Raw genomic sequence first — 22,884 nt, 5'->3', positions numbered from 1 at the left:
ACGATAAGATCTTAGCAGTTACAGTTCCCTCTGTCAAACTTCCTAATAAAAAAAATCTTTTCGTGTTCCAGATCAATTGCGACTCCTCCAGCAATCTTCCTGCAGGAAACTCATCCCTCGCATCAAATCCAGTGACGACTACGATAAACTCACTCAGGAACTGAAGCGGACCCGAGCCGGGAAAACAGTCCTGGAAAACATTCACGTCCCGGAAAATCCGTTCCACTGTACGCATAGCACATACCGATGCTTCCATGCTACTCACGCGTACACGGGAATACCTTGCGCTGCCTATAGTAAGTACTGTCCATGTTATAGTAAGTACTGTCCATGTTATGGTAAGTACTGTCCATGTTATAGTAAGTACTGTCCATGCTATAGTAGGTACTGTCCATGTTATAGTAAATACTGTCCATGTTATAATAAGTACTGTCGATGTTATAGTAAGTACTGTCCATGTTATAGTAAGTACTGTCCATGTTATGGTAAGTACTGTCCATGTTGTAGTAAGTACTGACCATGTTATGGTAAGTACTGTCCATGTTATGGTAAGTACTGTCCATGTTATAGTAAGTACTGTCCATGTTATAGTAAGTACTCTCTATGTTATGGTAAGTACTGTCCATGTTATAGTAAGTACTGTCCATGTTATAATAAGTACTGTCCATGTTATAGTAAGTACTGTCCATGTTATAGTAAGTACTGTTCATGTTATAATAACATTAGTAAGTACTGTCCATGTTAAGGCCCGTTCCCACTTGTCGTTCGGAAAAAATTGTGTTATGCCTAAGTGGAAACACTCTCACTTAAATCACATTGCCTACAGGACATTCGGAAAAAAATTCGGATGAAACTCACGACAAATTAAATTCGGATGAAACTCACCACAAATGGAAAGGGGTCTTTATTCTCAAGCTTCAAGGACCCTGTCGGGACCTTAGAGAGAAAATCCCGGCCTAGGGGGACAAAATCACAGGGTCCTTCCCCTCGTCCGTCCCCTATGCATGCTTGATAAGCTGTGTCTACACATAGTCGACGGTACTTGATCGATATAGATCGACGGCCGCTGACTATGTGTGGATACGGAATTTCTGTTGTTATACAGGCGCAGCCACGCCTAAAGAGGGAAAATCATCTCAGATTCCGAAAGGAAAATACAACTCATTTGAAACATCAAACAATAATGAAAAGAAAACAAACCCAGTTTCTTTTGTTTCAGTTGCTAAAATCGATCATCACACGCTGCCCAAACCGGGAATGGACATCATTCCAGGCACTTTTCTTCCTCGCATCGATTCCTCAGTGAACCCACCCTCGGATCAGGAGGTGACCAAATGTCTACGCCATGTAGATCCGAACAGACCTGTCACTCTGGAACTAAGCCATGGCGGAGAGAAGCAAATCATATCTCTGCCAACACAAAATCTGAATAAGAATAAGAAGTACTTTGTCTCGTTTACCATCAAAGGTAATGATGAAGCTGGAGATAAGCCGCAGGCTAAGAAACCGGATAAGAAACATACACGGAGCTTTTAGATATTTGCCAGCCTAGTTGGCTTGTTTGGTAGCGCGTCTGCCTGGTAAGCGCTAGGCCGCGGGTTCAATTTCCGCCCGGGGCGGATGTTATCCTGAACGGATAAAATTCGTTCTCGGAACGACTGGCTTTCTCCTATTCTGTCTTCTTCTCTCTTCGATTTCGGGACGATAAGACCTTAGCAGTTACAATTCCCCCTGTCAAAACATCTTAAAAAAAAAAAAAAAAAAAAATATTTGGACTTGGGAAACTTCGGTAGCCTTAGCTTCCAGTTTTGAAAGATATGACATTATTTCCTTCCTCATGATTTTTTTTTTTTGTAAATAAAAGTTTGTCTTCGTTAGTATAGACAGTAGGGTAGAAATATGTCTCTCACATAGAAATGTTAGTTAATTAATTAATTAGCCTGGTAATTGGTTTATGGTGGTTGATTTTACCAACGGCTTGGTAATTGGATTTCGGTGGTTGGTTTCAGTTTCACCAATAGCTTAATAGATTTTTTTAATGACCCCCAAAAAACGAGTGATTAAATAGAAAATTCTGTATTTAAATGAGTTAAATATGTTTGCAAATGTTTCTAAAGCCTATTTGAACTCATCAAATTTTACAATCATCTCTTACTCCTTTTTGGGTCATTAAAAGATCTTCCAAGAGTGATTAGTATTTGTTCATAGGAATTATGTTCGTTATGTTTTAATAGATTATATTAATTTCTCGTTAATAATAATAAAATTATGGGTGAAAATTACGTATACATAACCATACATATCAACAAACTTGTGGTGTTTTTAATTTTTTTAGTTTTTCATTGAAAGAAGCGAAGGAAAAGAAAAGAACCATACTTTAATTTCTCTCGTAAAAAACCATACTCGTAAAAATTGCCTAATAGTTAATCTCCAGACAACAATTACAGATAACAACAATTTCCTATGAAATACATACTACATAGTTGTAGATAGAGTAATAGATTGTTAAAATGGAACTTTTCTCAACTCTAAACTCACAAACTTACAACTTGGTCGAAAAGGGTAGGTATATGTTTTTCTAACGAAAGGTCAAAAACTATTCTAACAAAAAGGTCGAAAATAAAGAAAATATTTCAAGGCTTTTTTTGCGTGTTTGAAATAAACATATGGAGCGCAACATTTAATTGTCATAAAAAAGCACAGTTACATGATTTGTTCCATAATTTAACTAACATAGTAACAAGAAAAATATTACAAATAATAAATTGTACTAGAAAAGTAAAATCCTATCAGAGAATAATGGATTCAATTGTTCATAGGAATTATGTTCGTTATGTTTTAATAGATTATATTAATTTCTCGTTAATAATAATAAAATTATGGGTGAAAATTACGTATGCATAATCATACATATCAACAAACCTGTGGTGTTTTTAATTTTTTAGTTTTTCATTGAAAGAAGCAAACGAAAAGAAAAGAACCATACTTTAATTTCTCTCGTAAAAAACCATACTCGTAATCTCCAGACAACAATTACAGATAACAACAATTTCCTATGAAATGCATACTACATAGTTGTAGATAGAGTAATAGATTGTTAAGTCTAAAATGGAACTTTTCTCAATATCTTAAACCATTTGTTTTAGAATTTGTAAAATTCTTTGAGCACCTTGAGTTTAACGGGGTTTTTTCTTCCTCATGCAAGACAATTTTGAGGTAACCCCAAAGAAAAAACCCATTGGGGCCCCAAAGGAGGTTACCTTTTGTTGCCCAAAAAACATTATTTCTTATCACGAATCACTTATTTAAGAAACATTTTGTAAGACATACACATCCTTTTGAGTAAATTATTTACTACACAACTTTCAGAAGATACATAACATTGAACCACGAAGTAAGCAAAGCAAAATCTAAACAAAGATCGGACTGAGCAAAATAAAATCTACTAGGCCTAAATAATTTGAAGAGTAGAACGTTGACAATTTTAAGATAAAACAATTTATTTAATTTATTATTAAACAGTCACTAAGGAAGTCAAACCGGTGGTTATTCGAATGGGTGACTGGTGGTGCGGGGGAGTCAATCAGTGTCCACCTCTCATCGCTTGGATCCTGTTCCAAAGTTGCCAGACTACAGTAGGGGATGTTCTTGAGGAGTTTCGTCATTTCCTGACTGGTGCGGGGAGGTGCACCCAGGAGCTGTCGGGAACAGGTGTCCAGTGTTGCCGCGTGACCGACCAGCAGAATGTTGCCTAGACCTGCGACGAACGTAATAAAGAAGCTAATCAAATACAGCCTTGAATTCCAACGGGATCAAAAGAAATGTGATTTTGCTCTCAAATCCTAGGCACCATCGCAGTTATAAAATATGGTTAAGTGAGTATTAGAATGGGTGACTGTGTGCTTACGTCAGAAGCACTTTCCAGTCAAAGCGGTGGTTATTAGAATGGGTGACTGTACGCTTACGTAAGCAGCACTTTCCAGTCAAACCGGTGGTTATTCGAATGGGTGACTGGTGGTGCGGGGGAGTCAATCAGTGTCCACCTCTCATCGCTTGGATCCTGTTCCAACGTTGCCAGACTACAGTAGGGGATGTTCTTGAGGAGTTTGGTCATTTCCTGACTGGTGCGGGGAGGTGCACCCAGGAGCTGTCGGGAACAGGTGTCCAGTGTTGCTGCGTGACCGACCAGCAGAATGTTGCCTAGACCTGCGATCAAAAGGGGAAGTAAAGAGTTTGAGAAACTGTTGGAATAATAAGACTGTCTATGTCTAGCCTTAGTCGAATAGATAAAAAAGGTGTATTAAATTAGTAAAATATTATTTTCAGAGTTTTAAAATAAAACTCGCGGAATAACAGTTATTAGCTGGGGAAAAATCACAGATTGCCCAGAGAGAGAAATATATCTCTCATCAAATACCCATTATTTTAAGAGTGGAAAGTAAAATCTTTTGCTGCAATCACTTGTAAATGCTTAAGTATGTCAAGAAGAAACACGACAAATTAATGGAAAGGGGTCTTTATTCTCAAGCTTCAAGGACCCTGTCGGGACCTTAGAGAGAAAATCCCGGCCTAGGGGGACAAAATCACAGGGTCCTTCCCCTCGTCCGTCCCCTATGCATGCTTGATAAGCTGTGTCCACACAATACATAGTCGACGGTCCTTGATCGATATAGATCGACGGCCGCTAACTATGTGTGGACACGGAATTTCTGTTGTTATACAGGCGCAGCCACGCCTAAAGAGGGAAAATCATCTCAGATTCCGAAAGGAAAATACAACTCATTTGAAACATCAAACAATAATGAAAAGAAAACAAACCCAGTTTCTTTTGATACCTAGAACCAACTCTGAATAAGAAGCCAATATAACTTCTACCTAAATTACCAAGGAGGAAGCTCCAAACCCATGGTCAAATATAGGAGAAACCTCCCCTCAAACCCCTACATTTAAAAAAAAAAAAAAATCGCGGATATCGCGAAGAAAATCGCGGATACCTTGAACAAACCGCGGATACCGCGAGCAAATAGCGGATATCGCGAACAAACCGCGAATACCGCGAACAAACCGCGAATACCGCGAACAAACCGCGAATACCGCGAACAAACCGCAGATACCGCGAACAAATTGCGGATACCGCGAACATCGCGAACAAACCGCGGATATCGCGAACAAACCGCGGATATCGCGAACAAACCGCGGATACCGTGAACGAACCGCGGATATCGCGAACCAACGGCGGATAACGCGATCAAAGCGCGGATACCGCGAACAAATTGCGGACAAACCGCGGATATCGCGAACAAACCGCGGATACCGCGAACAAACCGCGGATACCGCGATCAAAGCGCGGATACCGCGATCAAAGCGCGGATACCGCGATCAAAGCGCGGATACCGCGATCAAAGCGCGGATACCGCGAACAAATCGCGGATACCTAGAACCAACTCTGAATAAGAAGCCAATATAACTTCTACCTAAATTACCAAGGAGGAAGCTCCAAACCCATGGTCAAATATAGCAGAAACCTCCCCTCAAACCCCTACATTGCAGTGAACCCACCCTCGGATCAGGAGGTGACCAAATGTCTACGCCATGTAGATCCGAACAGACCTGTCACTCTGGAACTAAGCCATGGCGGAGAGAAGCAAATCATATCTCTGCCAACACAAAATCTGAATAAGAATAAGAAGTACTTTGTCTCGTTTACCATCAAAGGTAATGATGAAGCTGGAGATAAGCCGCAGGCTAAGAAACCGGATAAGAAACATACACGGAGCTTTTAGATATTTGCCAGCCTAGTTGGCTTGTTTGGTAGCGCGTCTGCCTGGTAAGCGCTAGGCCGCGGGTTCAATTTCCGCCCGGGGCGGATGTTATCCTGAACGGATAAAATTCGTTCTCGGAACGACTGGCTTTCTCCTATTCTGTCTTCTTCTCTCTTCGATTTCGGGACGATAACCTTAGAGAGAAAATCCCGGCCTAGGGGGACAAAATCACAGGGTCCTTCCCCTCGTCCGTCCCCTATGCATGCTTGATAAGCTGTGTCTACACATAGTCGACGGTACTTGATCGATATAGATCGACGGCCGCTGACTATGTGTGGATACGGAATTTCTGTTGTTATACAGGCGCAGCCACGCCTAAAAAGGGAAAATCGTCTCAGATTCCGAAAGGAAAATACAACTCATTTGAAACATCAAACAATAATGAAAAGAAAACAAACCCAGTTTCTTTTATTTCAGTTGCTAAAATCGATCATCACACGCTGCCCAAACCGGGAATGGACATCATTCCAGGCACTTTTCTTCCTCGCATCGATTCCTCAGTGAACCCACCCTCGGATCAGGAGGTGACCAAATGTCTACGCCATGTAGATCCGAACAGACCTGTCACTCTGGAACTAAGCCATGGAGGAGAGAAGCAAATCATATCTCTGCCAACACAGAATCTGAATAAGAATAAGAAGTACTTCGTCACGTTTACCATCAAAGGTAATGATGAAGCTGGGGATAAGCCGCAGGCTAAGAAACCGGATAAGAAACATACACGAAGCTTTTAGATATTTGCCAGCCTAGATTGTTTCCCTACATTGCCCCTGACCTCCTACTTTTATTTTGGTAGTAGGGGGTCAAGGGGAGGTTTCTTTAGATCTAGATTTTTGTCAGAGCTCATTCTCTCTTCTGCTTTCAGGTTGGAAGGTTCTCTGTTCCTGATCCCTCTCTCTCTGATATCTCCAAATATTTCAACATGGGGTTTTTTTTTATATAACAAGAGTTCCCATTAAAGTATTCAAGATTACTAAGGAGTCTTTCCTATGTAACTTTTCACGAGAAATTTATTGGTGCACATTTAAGGTCTCTGGGATAGGACCAAATCCGGACCACAGAGAAAAGATTAGGAGGGACGTAAAACCACCTCTGTGGGCGAGTGGTCAAGAGCACTGACTCTCAACCCGGAGGCGCTGGGTTCGAATCCCGGCCTGGGCGGAAATTGTCTAACCCGACTTTTCCATTATTGGATAAGCATGGAAGTAAAAGAATGTGCCTTGATGTAATGCGACAGCGGTACCGAGGTAAAAAAAAAAAGATGAAAAGGAGATCTTACCCGTATTGCTAATAATGGTCTCCGTGAGCTGATGATTTCGGATGTAGAACTGTTCGCACGTTTCCGACCTCAGCTCAGCAAGTTCCTCTAGGGACATCAGTGGCTTGTAGTTCATGTTCACGTTAAATCCGGCACTGGTTAACTCTTCCAGGGACATCCAGTCGGGCAGAGCATCCGGATACCAGGCTAACCATTCGAATAGGCCGGGCTCGATGTTTATCCGGATCTGAGACGCTAGATTCAAACCTGAAAAGGACATTAATTTAGTACAAACTAAGGGTGGAAAGTTTCTATTACTACAGTATAGCTTGCTATACTGTAGTAATAGAAAGTAAAAAAAAAAAAATATATATATATAAAATTATCAAAATGTAATGAGAAATGAGATCATGCAAAAATGACCTGAAGTAATGTAATATTTTAAGGTTATTTTTTTAAGGGGGAGAATCAGCATACTCGCTTGTCACAAATGTCGTTCCCCACCTAAATCACCTCGATATTTTATTTCTTTTTAACTTGTGCTCGAGCCACAAGCCTCCAGATCCGAAGTGCACCACCCTGACCATTCCAGTACAAACTAAGGGTGGAAGAGCTCCCACTTGAAATAAAGGGCTTACAAAATAATGTATAAAAAAGGAGAAAAAAATTGTATAGCTTGCTATACTGTAAGTAATAGAAAATAAAAGAAGAAGAAGAAAAAAAAAAATATAAAATTATCAAAATGTAATGAGAAATGAGATAATGCAAAAATAACCTGAAGTAATGTAATATTTTAAGGTTAATTCCGTAAGGGGGAGAATCAGCATGCTCGTTTGTCACAAATGTCGTTCCCCACCTAAATCACCTCGATATTTTTTTTTTTTTAACTTGGGCTCGAACCACAAACCTCCAGATCCGAAGTGCACCACCCTGACCATTCCTCTCCTGAGACTTGGTGACAAAACATTTCAGCCGATTACATTACTCTCCTTCCTATGGGATAAGGACTGGCATTCCAGAGTTCAAGCGCCTCAGAGGGGGGAAAAGAATAAAAAAGGAGCAGTTTAGGACTTAAGGGTACTCACCTACGAGTAGGTTGTGACAGGTTTGCACACAGCGCAGACTGGGAGAACAGAACACGTTATGTATTAGCACGTTGGCCTATTAAAAAAAAAAAAAAAAAAAATCATTCAAGACTATCTTTAGGTAACCCCAAAGTAAAAAGCCATTGACTCCAAAACCAGGCTACCATGATAGTGATGGTCAAAAAATTACCCATTATTTCTAATCATAAACCATTTGTTTTAGAATTTGTAAAATTCTTTGAGCACATTGAGTTTAACGGGGTTTTTTCTTCCTCATGCAAGACAATTTTGAGGTAACCCCAAAGAAAAAACCCATTGGGGGCCCAAATCAGGCCACTTCTTGTTGCCTAAAAACATTATTTCTAATCATAATTAGACAAGACAATTTTGATGTAACCCCAAAGAAAAAAAAATCACAGGGGTAAAATCAACCTTAAACTACTGTTGGAAAATATGCCTTGTAAGAATCTTTACTATGATTAACCTTGCATTATGTTCATTATGAGCAGGACATCCATCCATTTGAAACCAGAATATGTTGTCTTCACCACTCACAAAAAGTTCAATTGGCACCTTGATTGTTAAAATTGGGTATTCTTTGATATTATTTTGGCCTTTTTTTTTTCTTCAATTTATACCTTACTATTTTCCACTCACAAAGCTGTGTATCTAGTAGGCAAATTAGGTATGTATAATATTGTATATGTACCTAGTAAACACTTAGGTAGCCGCCTATCAACTGTCAGTCAAATAGACGTGAAAAATTCAACGAGATTGACTATGTGATAGTCCGATGGAAAAAAACATAGTATAAGTTGGTTAAGAACAATCCAAAGATACATAAAAAAAGGGTAGGTTATAATAATGGATTTGATCTCATTAATTTTTTTCAAGCTTTTCTACAATTTGTAAGTACGTGCTTAGCAATAATAAAGAGCCAGCTGTTACATAGTAACTGACTTGCATACCGAAGCAATTATAAATCAATTAATTCTCGAAAACTCTTGAAGTTATGAAATTCCACGTCAAATAATGACTTGAAAACTGAATTAATAATAATACACTTACAAGGTCTATTAAATCAAATATTACTTTGAAATTTTCAAAAGAATACCTACCACTTTGAATAAAATACTAAAGAATGAAGTCACTTGGGAAAATGGCGATTCAAAGCACGTAGACAACCTTATAACTTGAAATTTTGAGTGAAAATGTCCTACTGTCAAAAACAGTGTTAAAACTAAAGAAATAAAAATCTATAACAAGAAATAAAATATCAGGTACGAAAACAAAAATATAACAAAGGTGGGGGGAGTAAAAAAGGAGGTAAGTACGAAATAAATAACTAACTTAAAACGGAAATAATTAACTAAATTAAAAAAATAAATAATAACTAGCTAAATAACTATTGGAGTGAAAATAGTCTACCTATTTTAAATGACCTACTGGTAGGTACCAACGTTCTAGGTTCAAGCAGTATTGTATTCGATTATGTGACTTATTTTTATAGTCAAACATGGCTGAACCAATGAGATTGTGAGTGGAGCAAGTATTTACGTCCAAAGCGGAATATGGTTCAGAAAAAAAAATCTCACTGGTTCAGGCTGAATTTCATTGGTTCAGCCAAAAAAAGTCACTTAATCGAATATGATACAGCTGTAGCTAGTTGAATTTGTACATGTGATTTGGTCCTAATAAATCTTTCTCATTAACAATTCTTCACCAGAGCGAGACCATCTCACGAACACGTAAAGTAAATGCTAAAGTCGTTGTCAAGCAAGCAAATTAAGTTAGAGCTTTGTTCGAATGAGGAAGACGGAGGTAATATAATATATTCACCTCATAATATGTCTAAGGGGGGTCATTAACAATTCTTCACCAGAGCGAGACCATCTCACGAACACGTAAAGTAAATGCTAAAGTCGTTGTCAAGCAAGCAAATTAAGTTAAAGCTTTGTTCGAATGAGGAAGACGGAGGTAATATAATATATTCACCTCATAATATGTCTAAGGGGGGAAAAATTACCTACTATCTATGTGTAAGCACAATAAAACAACTGCAATATTTTAATTTCTATACGACTCTTTGATTAATATGGTAGGTAGTGTAGGTACATAATTTCAAAATACCTAATGTTTTCATGTTTTCGTAAAGCTTTTTTTTTCAAGGTCTAAAAAATTGTCTAATATTTTAAAAGGTCCAAAAAATTGAACCCGAATCAAAAAATAGAATGTAATAAAGAAGCTAATCAAATACAGCCTTGAATTCCAACGGGATCAAAAGAAATGTGATTTTGCTCTCAAATCCTAGGCACCACCGCAGTTATAAAACATGCTTAAGTGAGTATTAGAATGGGTGACTGTGTGCTTACGTCAGCTGACCATTCCTCTCCTGAGGCTTGGTGACAAAACATTTCAGCCGATTACATTACTCTCCTTCCTATGGGATAAGAACTGGCATTCCAGAGTTCAAGTTCAAGCGCCTCAGAGGGGGGAAAAAGAATAAAAAAGGAGCAGTTTAGGACTTAAGGGTACTCACCTACGAGTAGGTTGTGACAGGTTTGCACACAGCGCAGACTGGGAGAACAGAACACGTTATGTATTAGCACGTTGGCCACCGACAAACACTCCCCTGTCAATCTAGCCTGCAACTCTCCCACATTGGTGAGCGGACAATCTTTGGCGAAACCCTGAGGGCCTCCGGATCTTGTGGGCAGACATTTGGGCAAGTTGAGGTCCTTCCGAATGTATTGACCTGTAAATGAAGATAAATACATACAATTTGCTTGAAATTGAAGAGAATTGGGAGAAAAATTCAGATAAAAATGAGGAAAACCCTCAAAACTCTGTTTCGTGTTAATAACTTAAAATACGTCGGGCGTCGCTTCGAACTCTTTGCTCTTGATGGTGTTCGCATAAAGACCATTTACCGTTTTGATTGATAAAGTTATTCTTTTCCGTAATCGAAAGCATACTGTAACTTATAAATTAAAAGGGACTGAAAATTTCATGTCAAATGAGAAAAAAAGTAAAATCCAATAAAGCTGGCATATGGGAAGCACTAAAAATAATAGGAAGTAGGTAAATAGAAAAAAAAACATCACAATTACCATCTCAAACGTAAATCATCTATTCCAGAGTCAAGTCAAATATCTTACCATTCTCGTCAAAACAATACGGAATCCATTTTCCGAACGTAAAGTCCACTCTCTCCCCATGTCGAATGATGTATAGTTGACGAGGATTTTCCATGTCTCCCACACTCAGCTGAAAATAAATCCAATATATAAAAGGTTGAGCAAACCAGTCGAAATGGACCACTCTCAACTGAAATTTGAAAAGAAATCCAAATTGAAGATCGTGCAAAACAGTCGAACTCGAAATGTCTGCTTAAATGACCTCAATTTGAACACAAATATTGCTCAATTGGCTAATTAAATTAATTGATAAAACGGCGCGAACGACATGAATGAAACATTGTTGAAGCACCTAATTTGGGGAAAAATTAACGTTAATTAATTTCAACGATTAATTGGGTTATACTCTTTCTTTCTTTCTTTCAATTTCTTCAAGACAATGTTTGTATTGTTCTTGTCCAAAATGCCATCACAAATGTCATTGACCATTAGGTCATTTATATCGTTACACTTACAAGGTCTATTAAATCAAATATTACTTTGAAATTTTCAAAAGAATACCTACCACTTTGAATAAAATACTAAAGAATGAAGTTACTTGGGAAAATGGCGATTCAAAGCACGTAGACAACCTTATAACTTGAAATTTTGAGTGAAAATGTCCTACTGTTGGGAGTGTTTAGGTAATGTGAAAATACCTACCAATAAAATATTAAATAATGAAGTCACTTGGAAAATGTTTATTCAGAGCACCCTTATGTCAACTCGAAATTTTAAGTGAAAATGTTCGAAGTGAAAAGTGAAAATGTACTGAGGTAATGTGAATGGAAATGTGTCCGTACTGTCTGTGTGAAGAGTGACTAATCTGACCCTGACGTAATAATCCAATTAGTGTTGACAGAGTTGCGTTATAAGTTATTTATAGACTGTGGAAATATAGGTTTCACCTTCAGTGGCATATTAGATAGGATTATAACGGCGATAAATAATAGTACAAACTGGAAAATGTACTGAGGTAATGTGAATGGAAATGTGTCCGTACTGTCTGTGTGAAGAGTGACTAATCTGACCCTGACGTAATAATCCAATTTTATTAGTGTTGACAGAGTTGCGTTATAAGTTATTTATAGACTGTGGAAATATAGGTTCCACCTTCAGTGGCATATTAGATAGGATTATAACGGCGATAAATAATAGTACAAACTGGCTCGAATACTATCGATCTTTTTATTTTATTCATACTCACACTGTATACCTAAGGTTTTTTTTATTTTTTTAATTTTTAACGCGAAAATTAAAGAAGAGGCACAGTCTCTGTAGTTTAATCTCTGTCTGACCATCTTCTTTATAAGTACCACCCATACCTTATCAGTCTTTATAAATGAGAAGATAACAGGAACAATTGGAGTCAATGACCCTTTCAGACATACATATGTACGTAGAGTCAATGATCCCTACAGACATACGTAGTCAGACACAGATTATTATAAATCATTAGGTACTCATCAAGATTAGTCAACAACAGGTGCCGTACGCCAAAAATACGCTGAAAATTTTCAGCAACAGTAACTTGCAAAGCAGGTACTCTCAAGATTTATGCATTCAACTTTCTAACGGACACAGAAAGTCAGCAAAACATATTACCTGGTTGTTATTATCAGGGCTGGACACATTCTCATAGACCACATGAGGCAGGGGGGAAAGTTCAGATGACGAAAGTTGTCGAGAGAATGTCACAGGACAGACGGAAGATTCTTCAGAGTCCATGTTGGACGAGGTAATGTGATGACTGAACAGGGCCACCGTCCTGAAATACATGCCAAATATAATAAAATTGTCTGCTCTCTCTGATTGTTATGAAAATCGTTGTAGTTGGACGAGGTAATGTGATGACTGAACAGGGCCACCGTCCTGAAATACATGCCAAATATAATAAAATTGTCTGCTCTCTCTGATTGTCATGAATATCGTTCCACACTTATTACATCTAGATAAATTTTATGACTTGACTAAAAAATGTAAACTATCTGGGATTTTAAATAAATAAAAATAAAAGTAGGCTTGGGTTCAAACCATTAACCTCCAGATTCGAAGTTCAGCGCACTACACCACTGAGGTTGGTTTTGTATATTGACAATTTTGAGGCTGAGAACCTTTTAGTACCACTCTATCAATATGTTGTTGTTATCTAATTAATACTCGAGATAGCTAATAGACTATTATGGAATTTTTCTATCTGCCAATATGTTATTTTGGATAAAAATGTTACCTGTGTAAGGTCCAAGCATCGGACTCAGCAGTTCTCTCCGTATAATTTAATGGCAAGTATCCAGAGCATCCTGGAAAAGAAAAGAAACAATATTTTTTAGGCATTGTAAGTTCTAAGGATTATTCCTCATTGCCTAAATCCTAAACAGCACCTGTGTAAGGTCCAAGCATCGGACTCAGCAGTTCTCTCCGTATAATTTAATGGCAAGTATCCAGAGCATCCTGGAAAAGAAAAGAATCAATATTTTTTAGGCATTGTAAGTTCTAAGAATTATTCCTCATTGCCTAAATCCTAAACAGATCTGCAGACAAAATGTTGATTTGACATTTTTGGTCACCAAGACTAGAACCACGACAAAGTAATTGAACAAAGTGAATTTCATGTTTTATTGTGAAGCTTTTTTTTTTACCAAAACTTTCAAACAGTTTGTATTATTTTCTCTGCTTACTTACCTGTTAGCCAAGATGTTCCCTCGACCCAGCCATCTAAAGAGCTAGCCAAAGCCTCAGGGGAAATATAAATGAAATCTCCAGGTCTCAATTCTAACTCGTCATGCTCCCTGGGTACGTGAGAATAAAGCACCTTGTGAACCTGTACAAAAGATAATAGACACATATGTAATTATATATATATTTTTTTCTTCTTCTTTTTTTAGTTTTGATAGAGGGGACTGTAACAACGGAGGTCTTATCGTCCCGAAATCAAAGAGAGGAGGACAGGATAGAAGAAAGCCAGCCGTTCCGAGAACGAACCTTATCTGTTTAGGATTACTTAGGATAAAGCAATCTTACAAAGCAGGCGCACTACCCTCCAAGCTCACTTCTGCTTCTTCGCATTTTCCCGTGTTGAGACGGGGTCGGCGTTTTTCGTTTGCCTCTCAATCAGCCCTATTGCTTTGGGCTGATATTTGGCCCTTCCTCTTAACCCCAAGCTCACTATGCTGGCTAAATGTTTTAAAGTTTCATTACCTGTTTTCCAGCTAATCTAGAGTCTCGAGAATACAATCTGATCTGCCACATATTAGAGCTCGATGGATTCAGTGTGGTTTCCACCATGGACTTGAGAGTGTTGTATTGATTAGTGGGAAACTGATAGGCTAAGGTCAAGTGAAGAGATTTGACGTGAGGTTCTAGAGAAATTGCTGCAAAAGGAAGAAAGAGAATAGATTGAAATTGGTTGATGGTGGAGAGAAAGCAGACCTACAACTTAGAGTAGGTATGTACAAATAGATATAAGATTAATGAAATGATAAACTAAAGATACACAGAAACTATAAAATGCAAAAGGACAGATATTAAATGCAGTCAAATTAATAACGAACATAAAAAAACTTGCTCTTTTTTTGTCATTCACCAAATAAGTGCTATAAGAACAAGACAAAAGGGAATTACACTATGTACAAAATATCAAAATGGGTATTATAAAAGAAAATCTACATCATCAAAGAATAATAATTTACTTAAAGAGGCTACAAAACATATAACAGTGAGAAAATAACCAGCAAACAAGACAAAACAAATTCATAAATTATAAGACTAATAAAACAATATGATCTAAATCCATCTACCTTCTACATTGCATTCTAAAAGGGAATAATTAAAGGCCAGCTCAAACATAATAGGTACATATAAAAGAGACAATCAAATAAAAAAGAACATACAAAAACAGGTTACCATGTCAAATATCACAATATTTCAGGATAAGAGAAAGAAAAACTCACAGGATAAGAGAAAGAAAAACATATTCACTTGAGAAACGAAAGGAATTAGATTTTTTAATACCTAGTCAAGTGATAGCATTTGCTTTCTCTCTTCTCTCTATGCAAATCAAATAAAAAAGTCCAAAATACAGTAGGTAATACATTTCTGATTTTCTACCAAGTTGAGGAAAATATCTTACGCGTTACACTGCGAGGTAGTGAGAATCTACCCGAGCTAGCAACCCCTGTACACCAGGGAAAGCAAGTTGCCAGTGCATCTAATTGTTCGTAAGTATCATCTGTGACAACTGGAAATAAATACCAAGAAATTATAACCTGGATAATAAATGCACACAATCTTATATGAGATGAAACATTGTTACAATGGGACTATGAAAATAACTAGGTACTTAATTGAAATATTTTTAAATCACACATATTATGTAGGTATCTGCAACACAAATGTCTTATTCAATAAAATAGCCTCTTTCCACTGGGCTAGGCTTAGGGGAAGCAAAATATACTCACTTTCATTGGATACATCCTTTACAAATTGAAGAGCAATTCGTTTGAGTACATCTGCATGTTCATCAGATACAAAGAAGCCCATAAAGTTTTGACTCATGTAGGTTTCTAATTTAATATTCTGGGAAACATCATTCCGTGCCAGCTCTACAATTTGTTTCAATGTTTTGGCCAAGGTTTGAGAACACTCATCAGGTGCCTATAATCAAGGAAATTCAAATTATTATAATAACAGTGAACAAGAAAGGTAATGTCCTAAGTACCTACTGGCAAAGACTATAAAAATTGTGCTAGATCTTTCAATTACCAAAAGGTTTTTATTCTACCAAGGTCTTACTGGGCTTAATGTCTCCCTGCTTTATTCTCTAGAATTTTAACTACCTGTTCGCATAAAGACCATTTACCGTTTTGATTGATAAAGTTATTCTTTTCCGTAATCGAAAGCATACTGTAACTTATAAATTAAAAGGAACTGAAAATTTCATATCAAATGCGAAAAAAAGTAAAATCCAATAAAGCTGGCATATGGGAAGCACTAAAAATAATAGGAAGTAAATAGAAAAAAAACATCACAATTACCAACTCAAACGTAAATCATCTATTCCAGAGTCAAGTCAAATATCTTACCATTCTCGTCAAAACAATACGGAATCCATTTTCCGAACGTAAAGTCCACTCTCTCCCCATGTCGAATGATGTATAGTTGACGAGGATTTTCCATGTCTCCCACACTCAGCTGAAAATAAATCCAATATATAAAAGGTTGAGCAAACCAGTCGAAATGGACCACTCTCAACTGAAATTTGAAAAGAAATCCAAATTGAAGATCGTGCAAAACAGTCGAACTCGAAATGTCTGCTTAAATGACCTCAATTTGAACACAAATATTGCTCAATTGGCTAATTAAATTAATTGATAAAACGGCGCGAACGACATGAATGAAACATTGTTGAAGCACCTAATTTGGGGAAAAATTAACGTTAATTAATTTCAACGATTAATTGGGTTATACTCTTAACATTGTTGAAGCACCTAATTTGGGGAAAAATTAACGTTAATTAATTTCAACGATTAATTGGGTTATACTCTTTCTTTCTTTCTTTCAATTTCTTCAAGACAATGTTTGTATTGTTCTTGTCCAAAATGCCATCACAAATGTCATTGACCATTAGGTCATTTATATCGTTACACTTACAAGGTCTATTAAATCAAATATTACTTTGAAATTTTCAAAAGAATACCTACCACTTTGAATAAAATACTAAAGAATGAAGTCACTTGGGAAAATGGCGATTCAAAGCACGTAGACAACCTTATAACTTGAAATTTTGAGTGAAAATGTCCTACTGTCGGGAGTGTTTAGGTAATGTGAAAATACCTACCAATAAAATATTAAATAATGAAGTCACTTGGAAAATGTTTATTCAGAGCACCCTTATGTCAACTCGAAATTTTAAGTGAAAATGTTCGAAGTGAAAAGTGAAAATGTACTGAGGTAATGTGAATGGAAATGTGTCCGTACTGTCTGTGTGAAGAGTGACTAATCTGACCCTGACGTAATAATCCAATTTTATTAGTGTTGACAGAGTTGCGTTATAAGTTATTTATAGACTGTGGAAATATAGGTTCCACCTTCAGTGGCATATTAGATAGGATTATAACGGCGATAAATAATAGTACAAACTGGCTCGAATACTATCGATCTTTTTATTTTATTCATACTCACACTGTATACCTAAGGTTTTTTTTATTTTTTTAATTTTTAACGCGAAAATTAAAGAAGAGGCACAGTCTCTGTAGTTTAATCTCTGTCTGACCATCTTCTTTATAAGTACCACCCATACCTTATCAGTCTTTATAAATGAGAAGATAACAGGAACAATTGGAGTCAATGACCCTTTCAGACATACATATGTACGTAGAGTCAATGATCCCTACAGACATACGTAGTCAGACACAGATTATTATAAATCATTAGGTACTCATCAAGATTAGTCAACAACAGGTGCCGTACGCCAAAAATACGCTGAAAATTTTCAGCAACAGTAACTTGCAAAGCAGGTACTCTCAAGATTTATGCATTCAACTTTCTAACGGACACAGAAAGTCAGCAAAACATATTACCTGGTTGTTATTATCAGGGCTGGACACATTCTCATAGACCACATGAGGCAGGGGGGAAAGTTCAGATGACGAAAGTTGTCGAGAGAATGTCACAGGACAGACGGAAGATTCTTCAGAGTCCATGTTGGACGAGGTAATGTGATGACTGAACAGGGCCACCGTCCTGAAATACATGCCAAATATAATAAAATTGTCTGCTCTCTCTGATTGTCATGAATATCGTTCCACACTTATTACATCTAGATAAATTTTATGACTTGACTAAAAAATGTAAACTATCTGGGATTTTAAATAAATAAAAATAAAAGTAGGCTTGGGTTCAAACCATTAACCTCCAGATTCGAAGTTCAGCGCACTAGACCACTGAGGTTGGTTTTGTATATTGACAATTTTGAGGCTGAGAACCTTTTAGTACCACTCTATCAATATGTTGTTGTTATCTAATTAATACTCGAGATAGCTAATAGACTATTATGGAATTTTTCTATCTGCCAATATGTTATTTTGGATAAAAATGTTACCTGTGTAAGGTCCAAGCATCGGACTCAGCAGTTCTCTCCGTATAATTTAATGGCAAGTATCCAGAGCATCCTGGAAAAGAAAAGAAACAATATTTTTTAGGCATTGTAAGTTCTAAGGATTATTCCTCATTGCCTAAATCCTAAACAGCTCTGCAGACAAAATGTTGATTTGACATTTTTGGTCACCAAGACTAGAACCACGACAAAGTAATTGAACAAAGTGAATTTTATGTTTTATTGTGAAGCTTTTTTTTTACCAAACTTTCAAACAGTTTGTATGATTTTCTCTGCTTACTTACCTGTTAGCCAAGATGTTCCCTCGACCCAGCCATCTAAAGAGCTAGCCAAAGCCTCAGGGGAAATATAAATGAAATCTCCAGGTCTCAATTCTAACTCGTCATGCTCCCTGGGTACGTGAGAATAAAGCACCTTGTGAACCTGTACAAAAGATAATAGACACATATGTAATTATATATATATTTTTTTCTTCTTCTTTTTTTAGTTTTGATAGAGGGGACTGTAACAACGGAGGTCTTATCGTCCCGAAATCAAAGAGAGGAGGACAGGATAGAAGAAAGCCAGCCGTTCCGAGAACGAACCTTATCTGTTTAGGATTACTTAGGATAAAGCAATCTTACAAAGCAGGCGCACTACCCTCCAAGCTCACTTCTGCTTCTTCGCATTTTCCCGTGTTGAGACGGGGTCGGCGTTTTTCGTTTGCCTCTCAATCAGCCCTATTGCTTTGGGCTGATATTTGGCCCTTCCTCTTAACCCCAAGCTCACTATGCTGGCTAAATGTTTTAAAGTTTCATTACCTGTTTTCCAGCTAATCTAGAGTCTCGAGAATACAATCTGATCTGCCACATATTAGAGCTCGATGGATTCAGTGTGGTTTCCACCATGGACTTGAGAGTGTTGTATTGATTAGTGGGAAACTGATAGGCTAAGGTCAAGTGAAGAGATTTGACGTGAGGTTCTAGAGAAATTGCTGCAAAAGGAAGAAAGAGAATAAGGACTTTTAAAAAAAAAAAAAAAAAAATCAGTCAAAGCCCAGACTAACCCAGTACCTACTTGACCACAACCTCTCTATTTTTTATAGTTTTGATAGAGGGAACTGTAAATGATAAGATCTTATTTGTCTCAAGAGGGAAGAGGAAGACAGGAGATGAGGATGTTCTGAGAATGAACCTTATCTGTTAAGAAAAAAAAAAAATTCGCCCAAGTGGGAATCAAATCTTCAACCTAGAACTTACGAGATGGACTACCCTCCAAGCTAAAAGGGCTGACTTCTTAATCTTTGATATGCACCTGACAAAGTGAACATAGAAATAGGAGAGACCTACAGGCTGTTCATGAACTGGCCTAAGTATGCTCTATAGCTCACACCAAGGCTTGAGCAAAAAATAACTATTAAAACAATACTGCCTCAAAAGGAAGAAAGAGAATAGATTGAAATTGGTTGATGGTGGAGAGAAAGCAGACCTACAACTTAGAGTAGGTATGTACAAATAGATATAAGATTAATGAAATGATAAACTAAAGATACACAGAAACTATAAAATGCAAAAGGACAGATATTAAATGCAGTCAAATTAATAACGAACATAAAAAAAACTTGTTCTCTTTTTGTCATTCACTTCAAATGAGTGCTAGAATAGAATTTTTATTTTAATTTAACATAAAAACGTGCTGCTCACAATATCGAGTATGTTTTTTTTTTTTTTCAGGGCATCATTATTTGATTTTTCTTAAAATAACAACAGTACAAGACAAAAGGGAATTACACTATGTACAAAATATCAAAATGGGTATTATAAAAGAAAATCTACATCATCAAAGAATAATAATTTACTTAAAGAGGCTACAAAACATATAACAGTGAGAAAATAACCAGCAAACAAGACAAAACAAATTCATAAATTATAAGACTATACAAGACAAAAGGGAATTACACTATGTACAAAATATCAAAATGGGTATTATAAAAGAAAATCTACATCATCAAAGAATAATAATTTAAAGAGGCTACAAAACATATAACAGTGAGAAAATAACCAGCAAACAAGACAAAACAAATTCATAAATTATAAGACTGATAAAACAATATAATCTAAATCCATCTACCTTCTACATTGCATTCTAAAAGGGAATAATTAAAGGCCAGCTCAAACATAATAGGTACATATAAAAGAGACAATCAAATAAAAAAGAACATACAAAAACAGGTTACCATGTCAAATATCACAATATAGAGATAAATATCTTACGCGTTACACTGCGAGGTAGTGAGAATCTACCCGAGCTAGCAACCCCTGTACACCAGGGAAAGCAAGTTGCCAGTGCATCTAATTGTTCGTAAGTATCATCTGTGACAACTGGAAATAAATACCAAGAAATTATAACCTGGATAATAAATGCACACAATCTTATATGAGATGAAATATTGTTACAATGGGACTATGAAAATAACTAGGTACTTAATTGAAATATTTTTAAATCACACATATGTAGGTATCTGCAATACAAATGTCTTATTCAATAAAATAGCCTCTTTCCACTGGGCCAGGCTTAGGGGAAGCAAAATATACTCACTTTCATTGGATACATCCTTTACAAATTGAAGAGCAATTCGTTTGAGTACATCTGCATGTTCATCAGATACAAAGAAGCCCATAAAGTTTTGACTCATGTAGGTTTCTAATTTAATATTCTGGGAAACATCATTCCGTGCCAGCTCTACAATTTGTTTCAATGTTTTGGCCAAGGTTTGAGAACACTCATCAGGTGCCTATAATCAAGGAAATTCAAATTATTATAATAACAGTGAACAAGAAAGGTAATGTCCTAAGTACCTACTGGCAAAGACTATAAAAATTGTGCTAGATCTTTCAATTACCAAAAGGTTATTATTCTACCAAGGTCTTACTGGGCTTAATGTCTCCCTGCTTTATTCTCTAGAATTTTAACTACCTTCTCACTGAGCTTAATGTCTGTCTCCTTGCTTTATTCTCTAGAATTTTAACTACTTTCTCAGTTAACATTATGAGGCTTTGAGGTTGAGTGCACCCAAAATTACCAGCTCTAAAAATAATAAAAAAAAAAAATAAAAAAAAAAAAAAAAATAAAATAATGGACAAGAGGCAAAACTTGAACTTTTAGTACTCTTGAAAACTAATGGAGGAAAAAAGTTTGTTAGTTTGATTGTTTTGTTTTGTTTTTTTTTCTTCTTCTTCTTCTTCTTCTTCTTCTTCTTCTTCTTCTTCTTCTTTACGAACAAAAATCTGTCAATTAGGGTTAGGGCACATATGGATAGTGTCCACTGTTGATCTTTCAACATTTTGAATTTTCGACTTACTTTAAAAAATGATACTAGGGTAATATGAGGTATGAAGTTGTGAGCACCATTCCATCCACATTCTACTTTGGATTTTTCCCAGAACTGTTGAAGTTGCTGAAGAAAGACTCCTGTAGGATAGGCATACACTATATATTCCCGAGGGCTGACTTCATCTATGGTGGGATCATTGACATGTGCTAAGAGCCAATCTGCTGCCAATTGAACTCCTCTGTTTCCTGTGGCGGCTAGTGCTTTTTCTCTAAACAGAAAAAAAAAGATCCATAAATTATTAGGAAAGTAAAGGGGTACTTGTGCAGAAGTCATGTCCATGGAATATTGCTACCAAAGGAACTGGCACAAACAAGCAGTGACCCTGGTTATTATAGGGCTAGGTTAAATGCAAGAAGGAGTTCTCACAATTAGAGCAGTGATTAGTAGTGTTATTATTGGGTTAGATTAAATACAAAAAGGAGCTTTTCTTTTCCACGTGACTTCTGCATAATTACCAGGACATGAGCAGAAATAAAAGAAAATGCCAAGGACTCTTGAGTCAAATACATCATAGGATTGTAATTTTCTAGGCAAAGAGGGTAGAGACATGATTAGTAGTGTTATTATTGGGTTAGATTAAATACAAAAAGGAGCTTTTCTTTTCCACGTGACTTCTGCATAATTACCAGGACATGAACAGAAATAAAAGGAAATGCCAAGGACTCTTGAGTCAAATACATCATAGGATTGTAATTTTCTAGGCAAAGAGGGTAGAGACATAGAGAGGTACTTACACTCTAACTTTGGGAAAGCCCATCTGAAGCAATATTTGAGAGGGTGAGAGGTGTTGTTTGGTGATCTTAGTTGGAGTAGAGTTTTTCCGAGGTGGTAGAGCCGCTGTAGCCATTTTATGGCCCAAATGGTTCAATGGATAAAGTTCTTTTTAAAAAATTCCTGAACTTTTATACAAAATTTACATTTCTTGACATTTTGCCACATATGTTATTGATTTGAAGTTATCAACCTGATAAGAAATATAAAACAACTTTTTTTTATATCTGTGAAGCTAGTTTGAATTATAACAACTTCATCGAGTTTTAAGTTGCTGCATCATTT

General features: G+C 36.7%; 1 protein-coding gene across 1 annotated transcript; it reads right to left on the bottom strand.

Moving 5' to 3' along the window:
* Positions 1–3,853: 3,853 nt before the first annotated feature.
* Positions 3,854–22,774, bottom strand: LOC103524284 (protein UBASH3A homolog). The gene is made up of 19 exons (XM_026833368.1): positions 22,563–22,774; positions 21,796–22,036; positions 21,033–21,228; positions 20,708–20,815; positions 19,256–19,428; positions 18,740–18,878; positions 18,441–18,510; positions 17,920–18,082; positions 16,397–16,531; positions 15,799–15,994; positions 15,471–15,578; positions 14,540–14,712; positions 14,024–14,162; positions 13,723–13,792; positions 12,947–13,109; positions 11,324–11,432; positions 10,705–10,920; positions 7,102–7,347; positions 3,854–4,206 (listed from the first exon to the last, which is right to left on the bottom strand). The coding sequence occupies exons 1-19, from the start codon at positions 22,673–22,675 to the stop codon at positions 3,962–3,964; spliced, it is 3,003 nt and encodes a 1,000-aa protein (XP_026689169.1). The 5' UTR covers positions 22,676–22,774; the 3' UTR covers positions 3,854–3,961.
* Between the last annotated feature and the right edge of the window lie 110 nt (positions 22,775–22,884).

Source organism: Diaphorina citri, unplaced genomic scaffold, assembly GCF_000475195.1.
Source record: "Diaphorina citri unplaced genomic scaffold, Diaci psyllid genome assembly version 1.1 scaffold90, whole genome shotgun sequence".
NCBI classification, from domain to species: domain Eukaryota; kingdom Metazoa; phylum Arthropoda; class Insecta; order Hemiptera; family Psyllidae; genus Diaphorina; species Diaphorina citri.
Note: the sequence above shows the minus strand (reverse complement) of the source record. Positions and strands in the feature narration are given on the sequence as shown.

What these genes read in the sequence shown, in the direction of transcription:
- LOC103524284 (XM_026833368.1), bottom strand. Translation starts at nt 22,675, where the DNA reads ATGGCTACAGCGGCTCTACCACCTCGGAAAAACTCTACTCCAACTAAG. An exon ending in ACTACCTCGCAGTGTAACGC is followed by an intron (nt 19,429 to 20,707) that starts GTAAGATATTTA and finishes TTCCTTTTGCAG; the next exon opens with CAATTTCTCTAGAACCTCAC. An exon ending in GACCATTATTAGCAATACGG is followed by an intron (nt 4,207 to 7,101) that starts GTAAGATCTCCT and finishes TTTTGATCGCAG; the next exon opens with GTCTAGGCAACATTCTGCTG.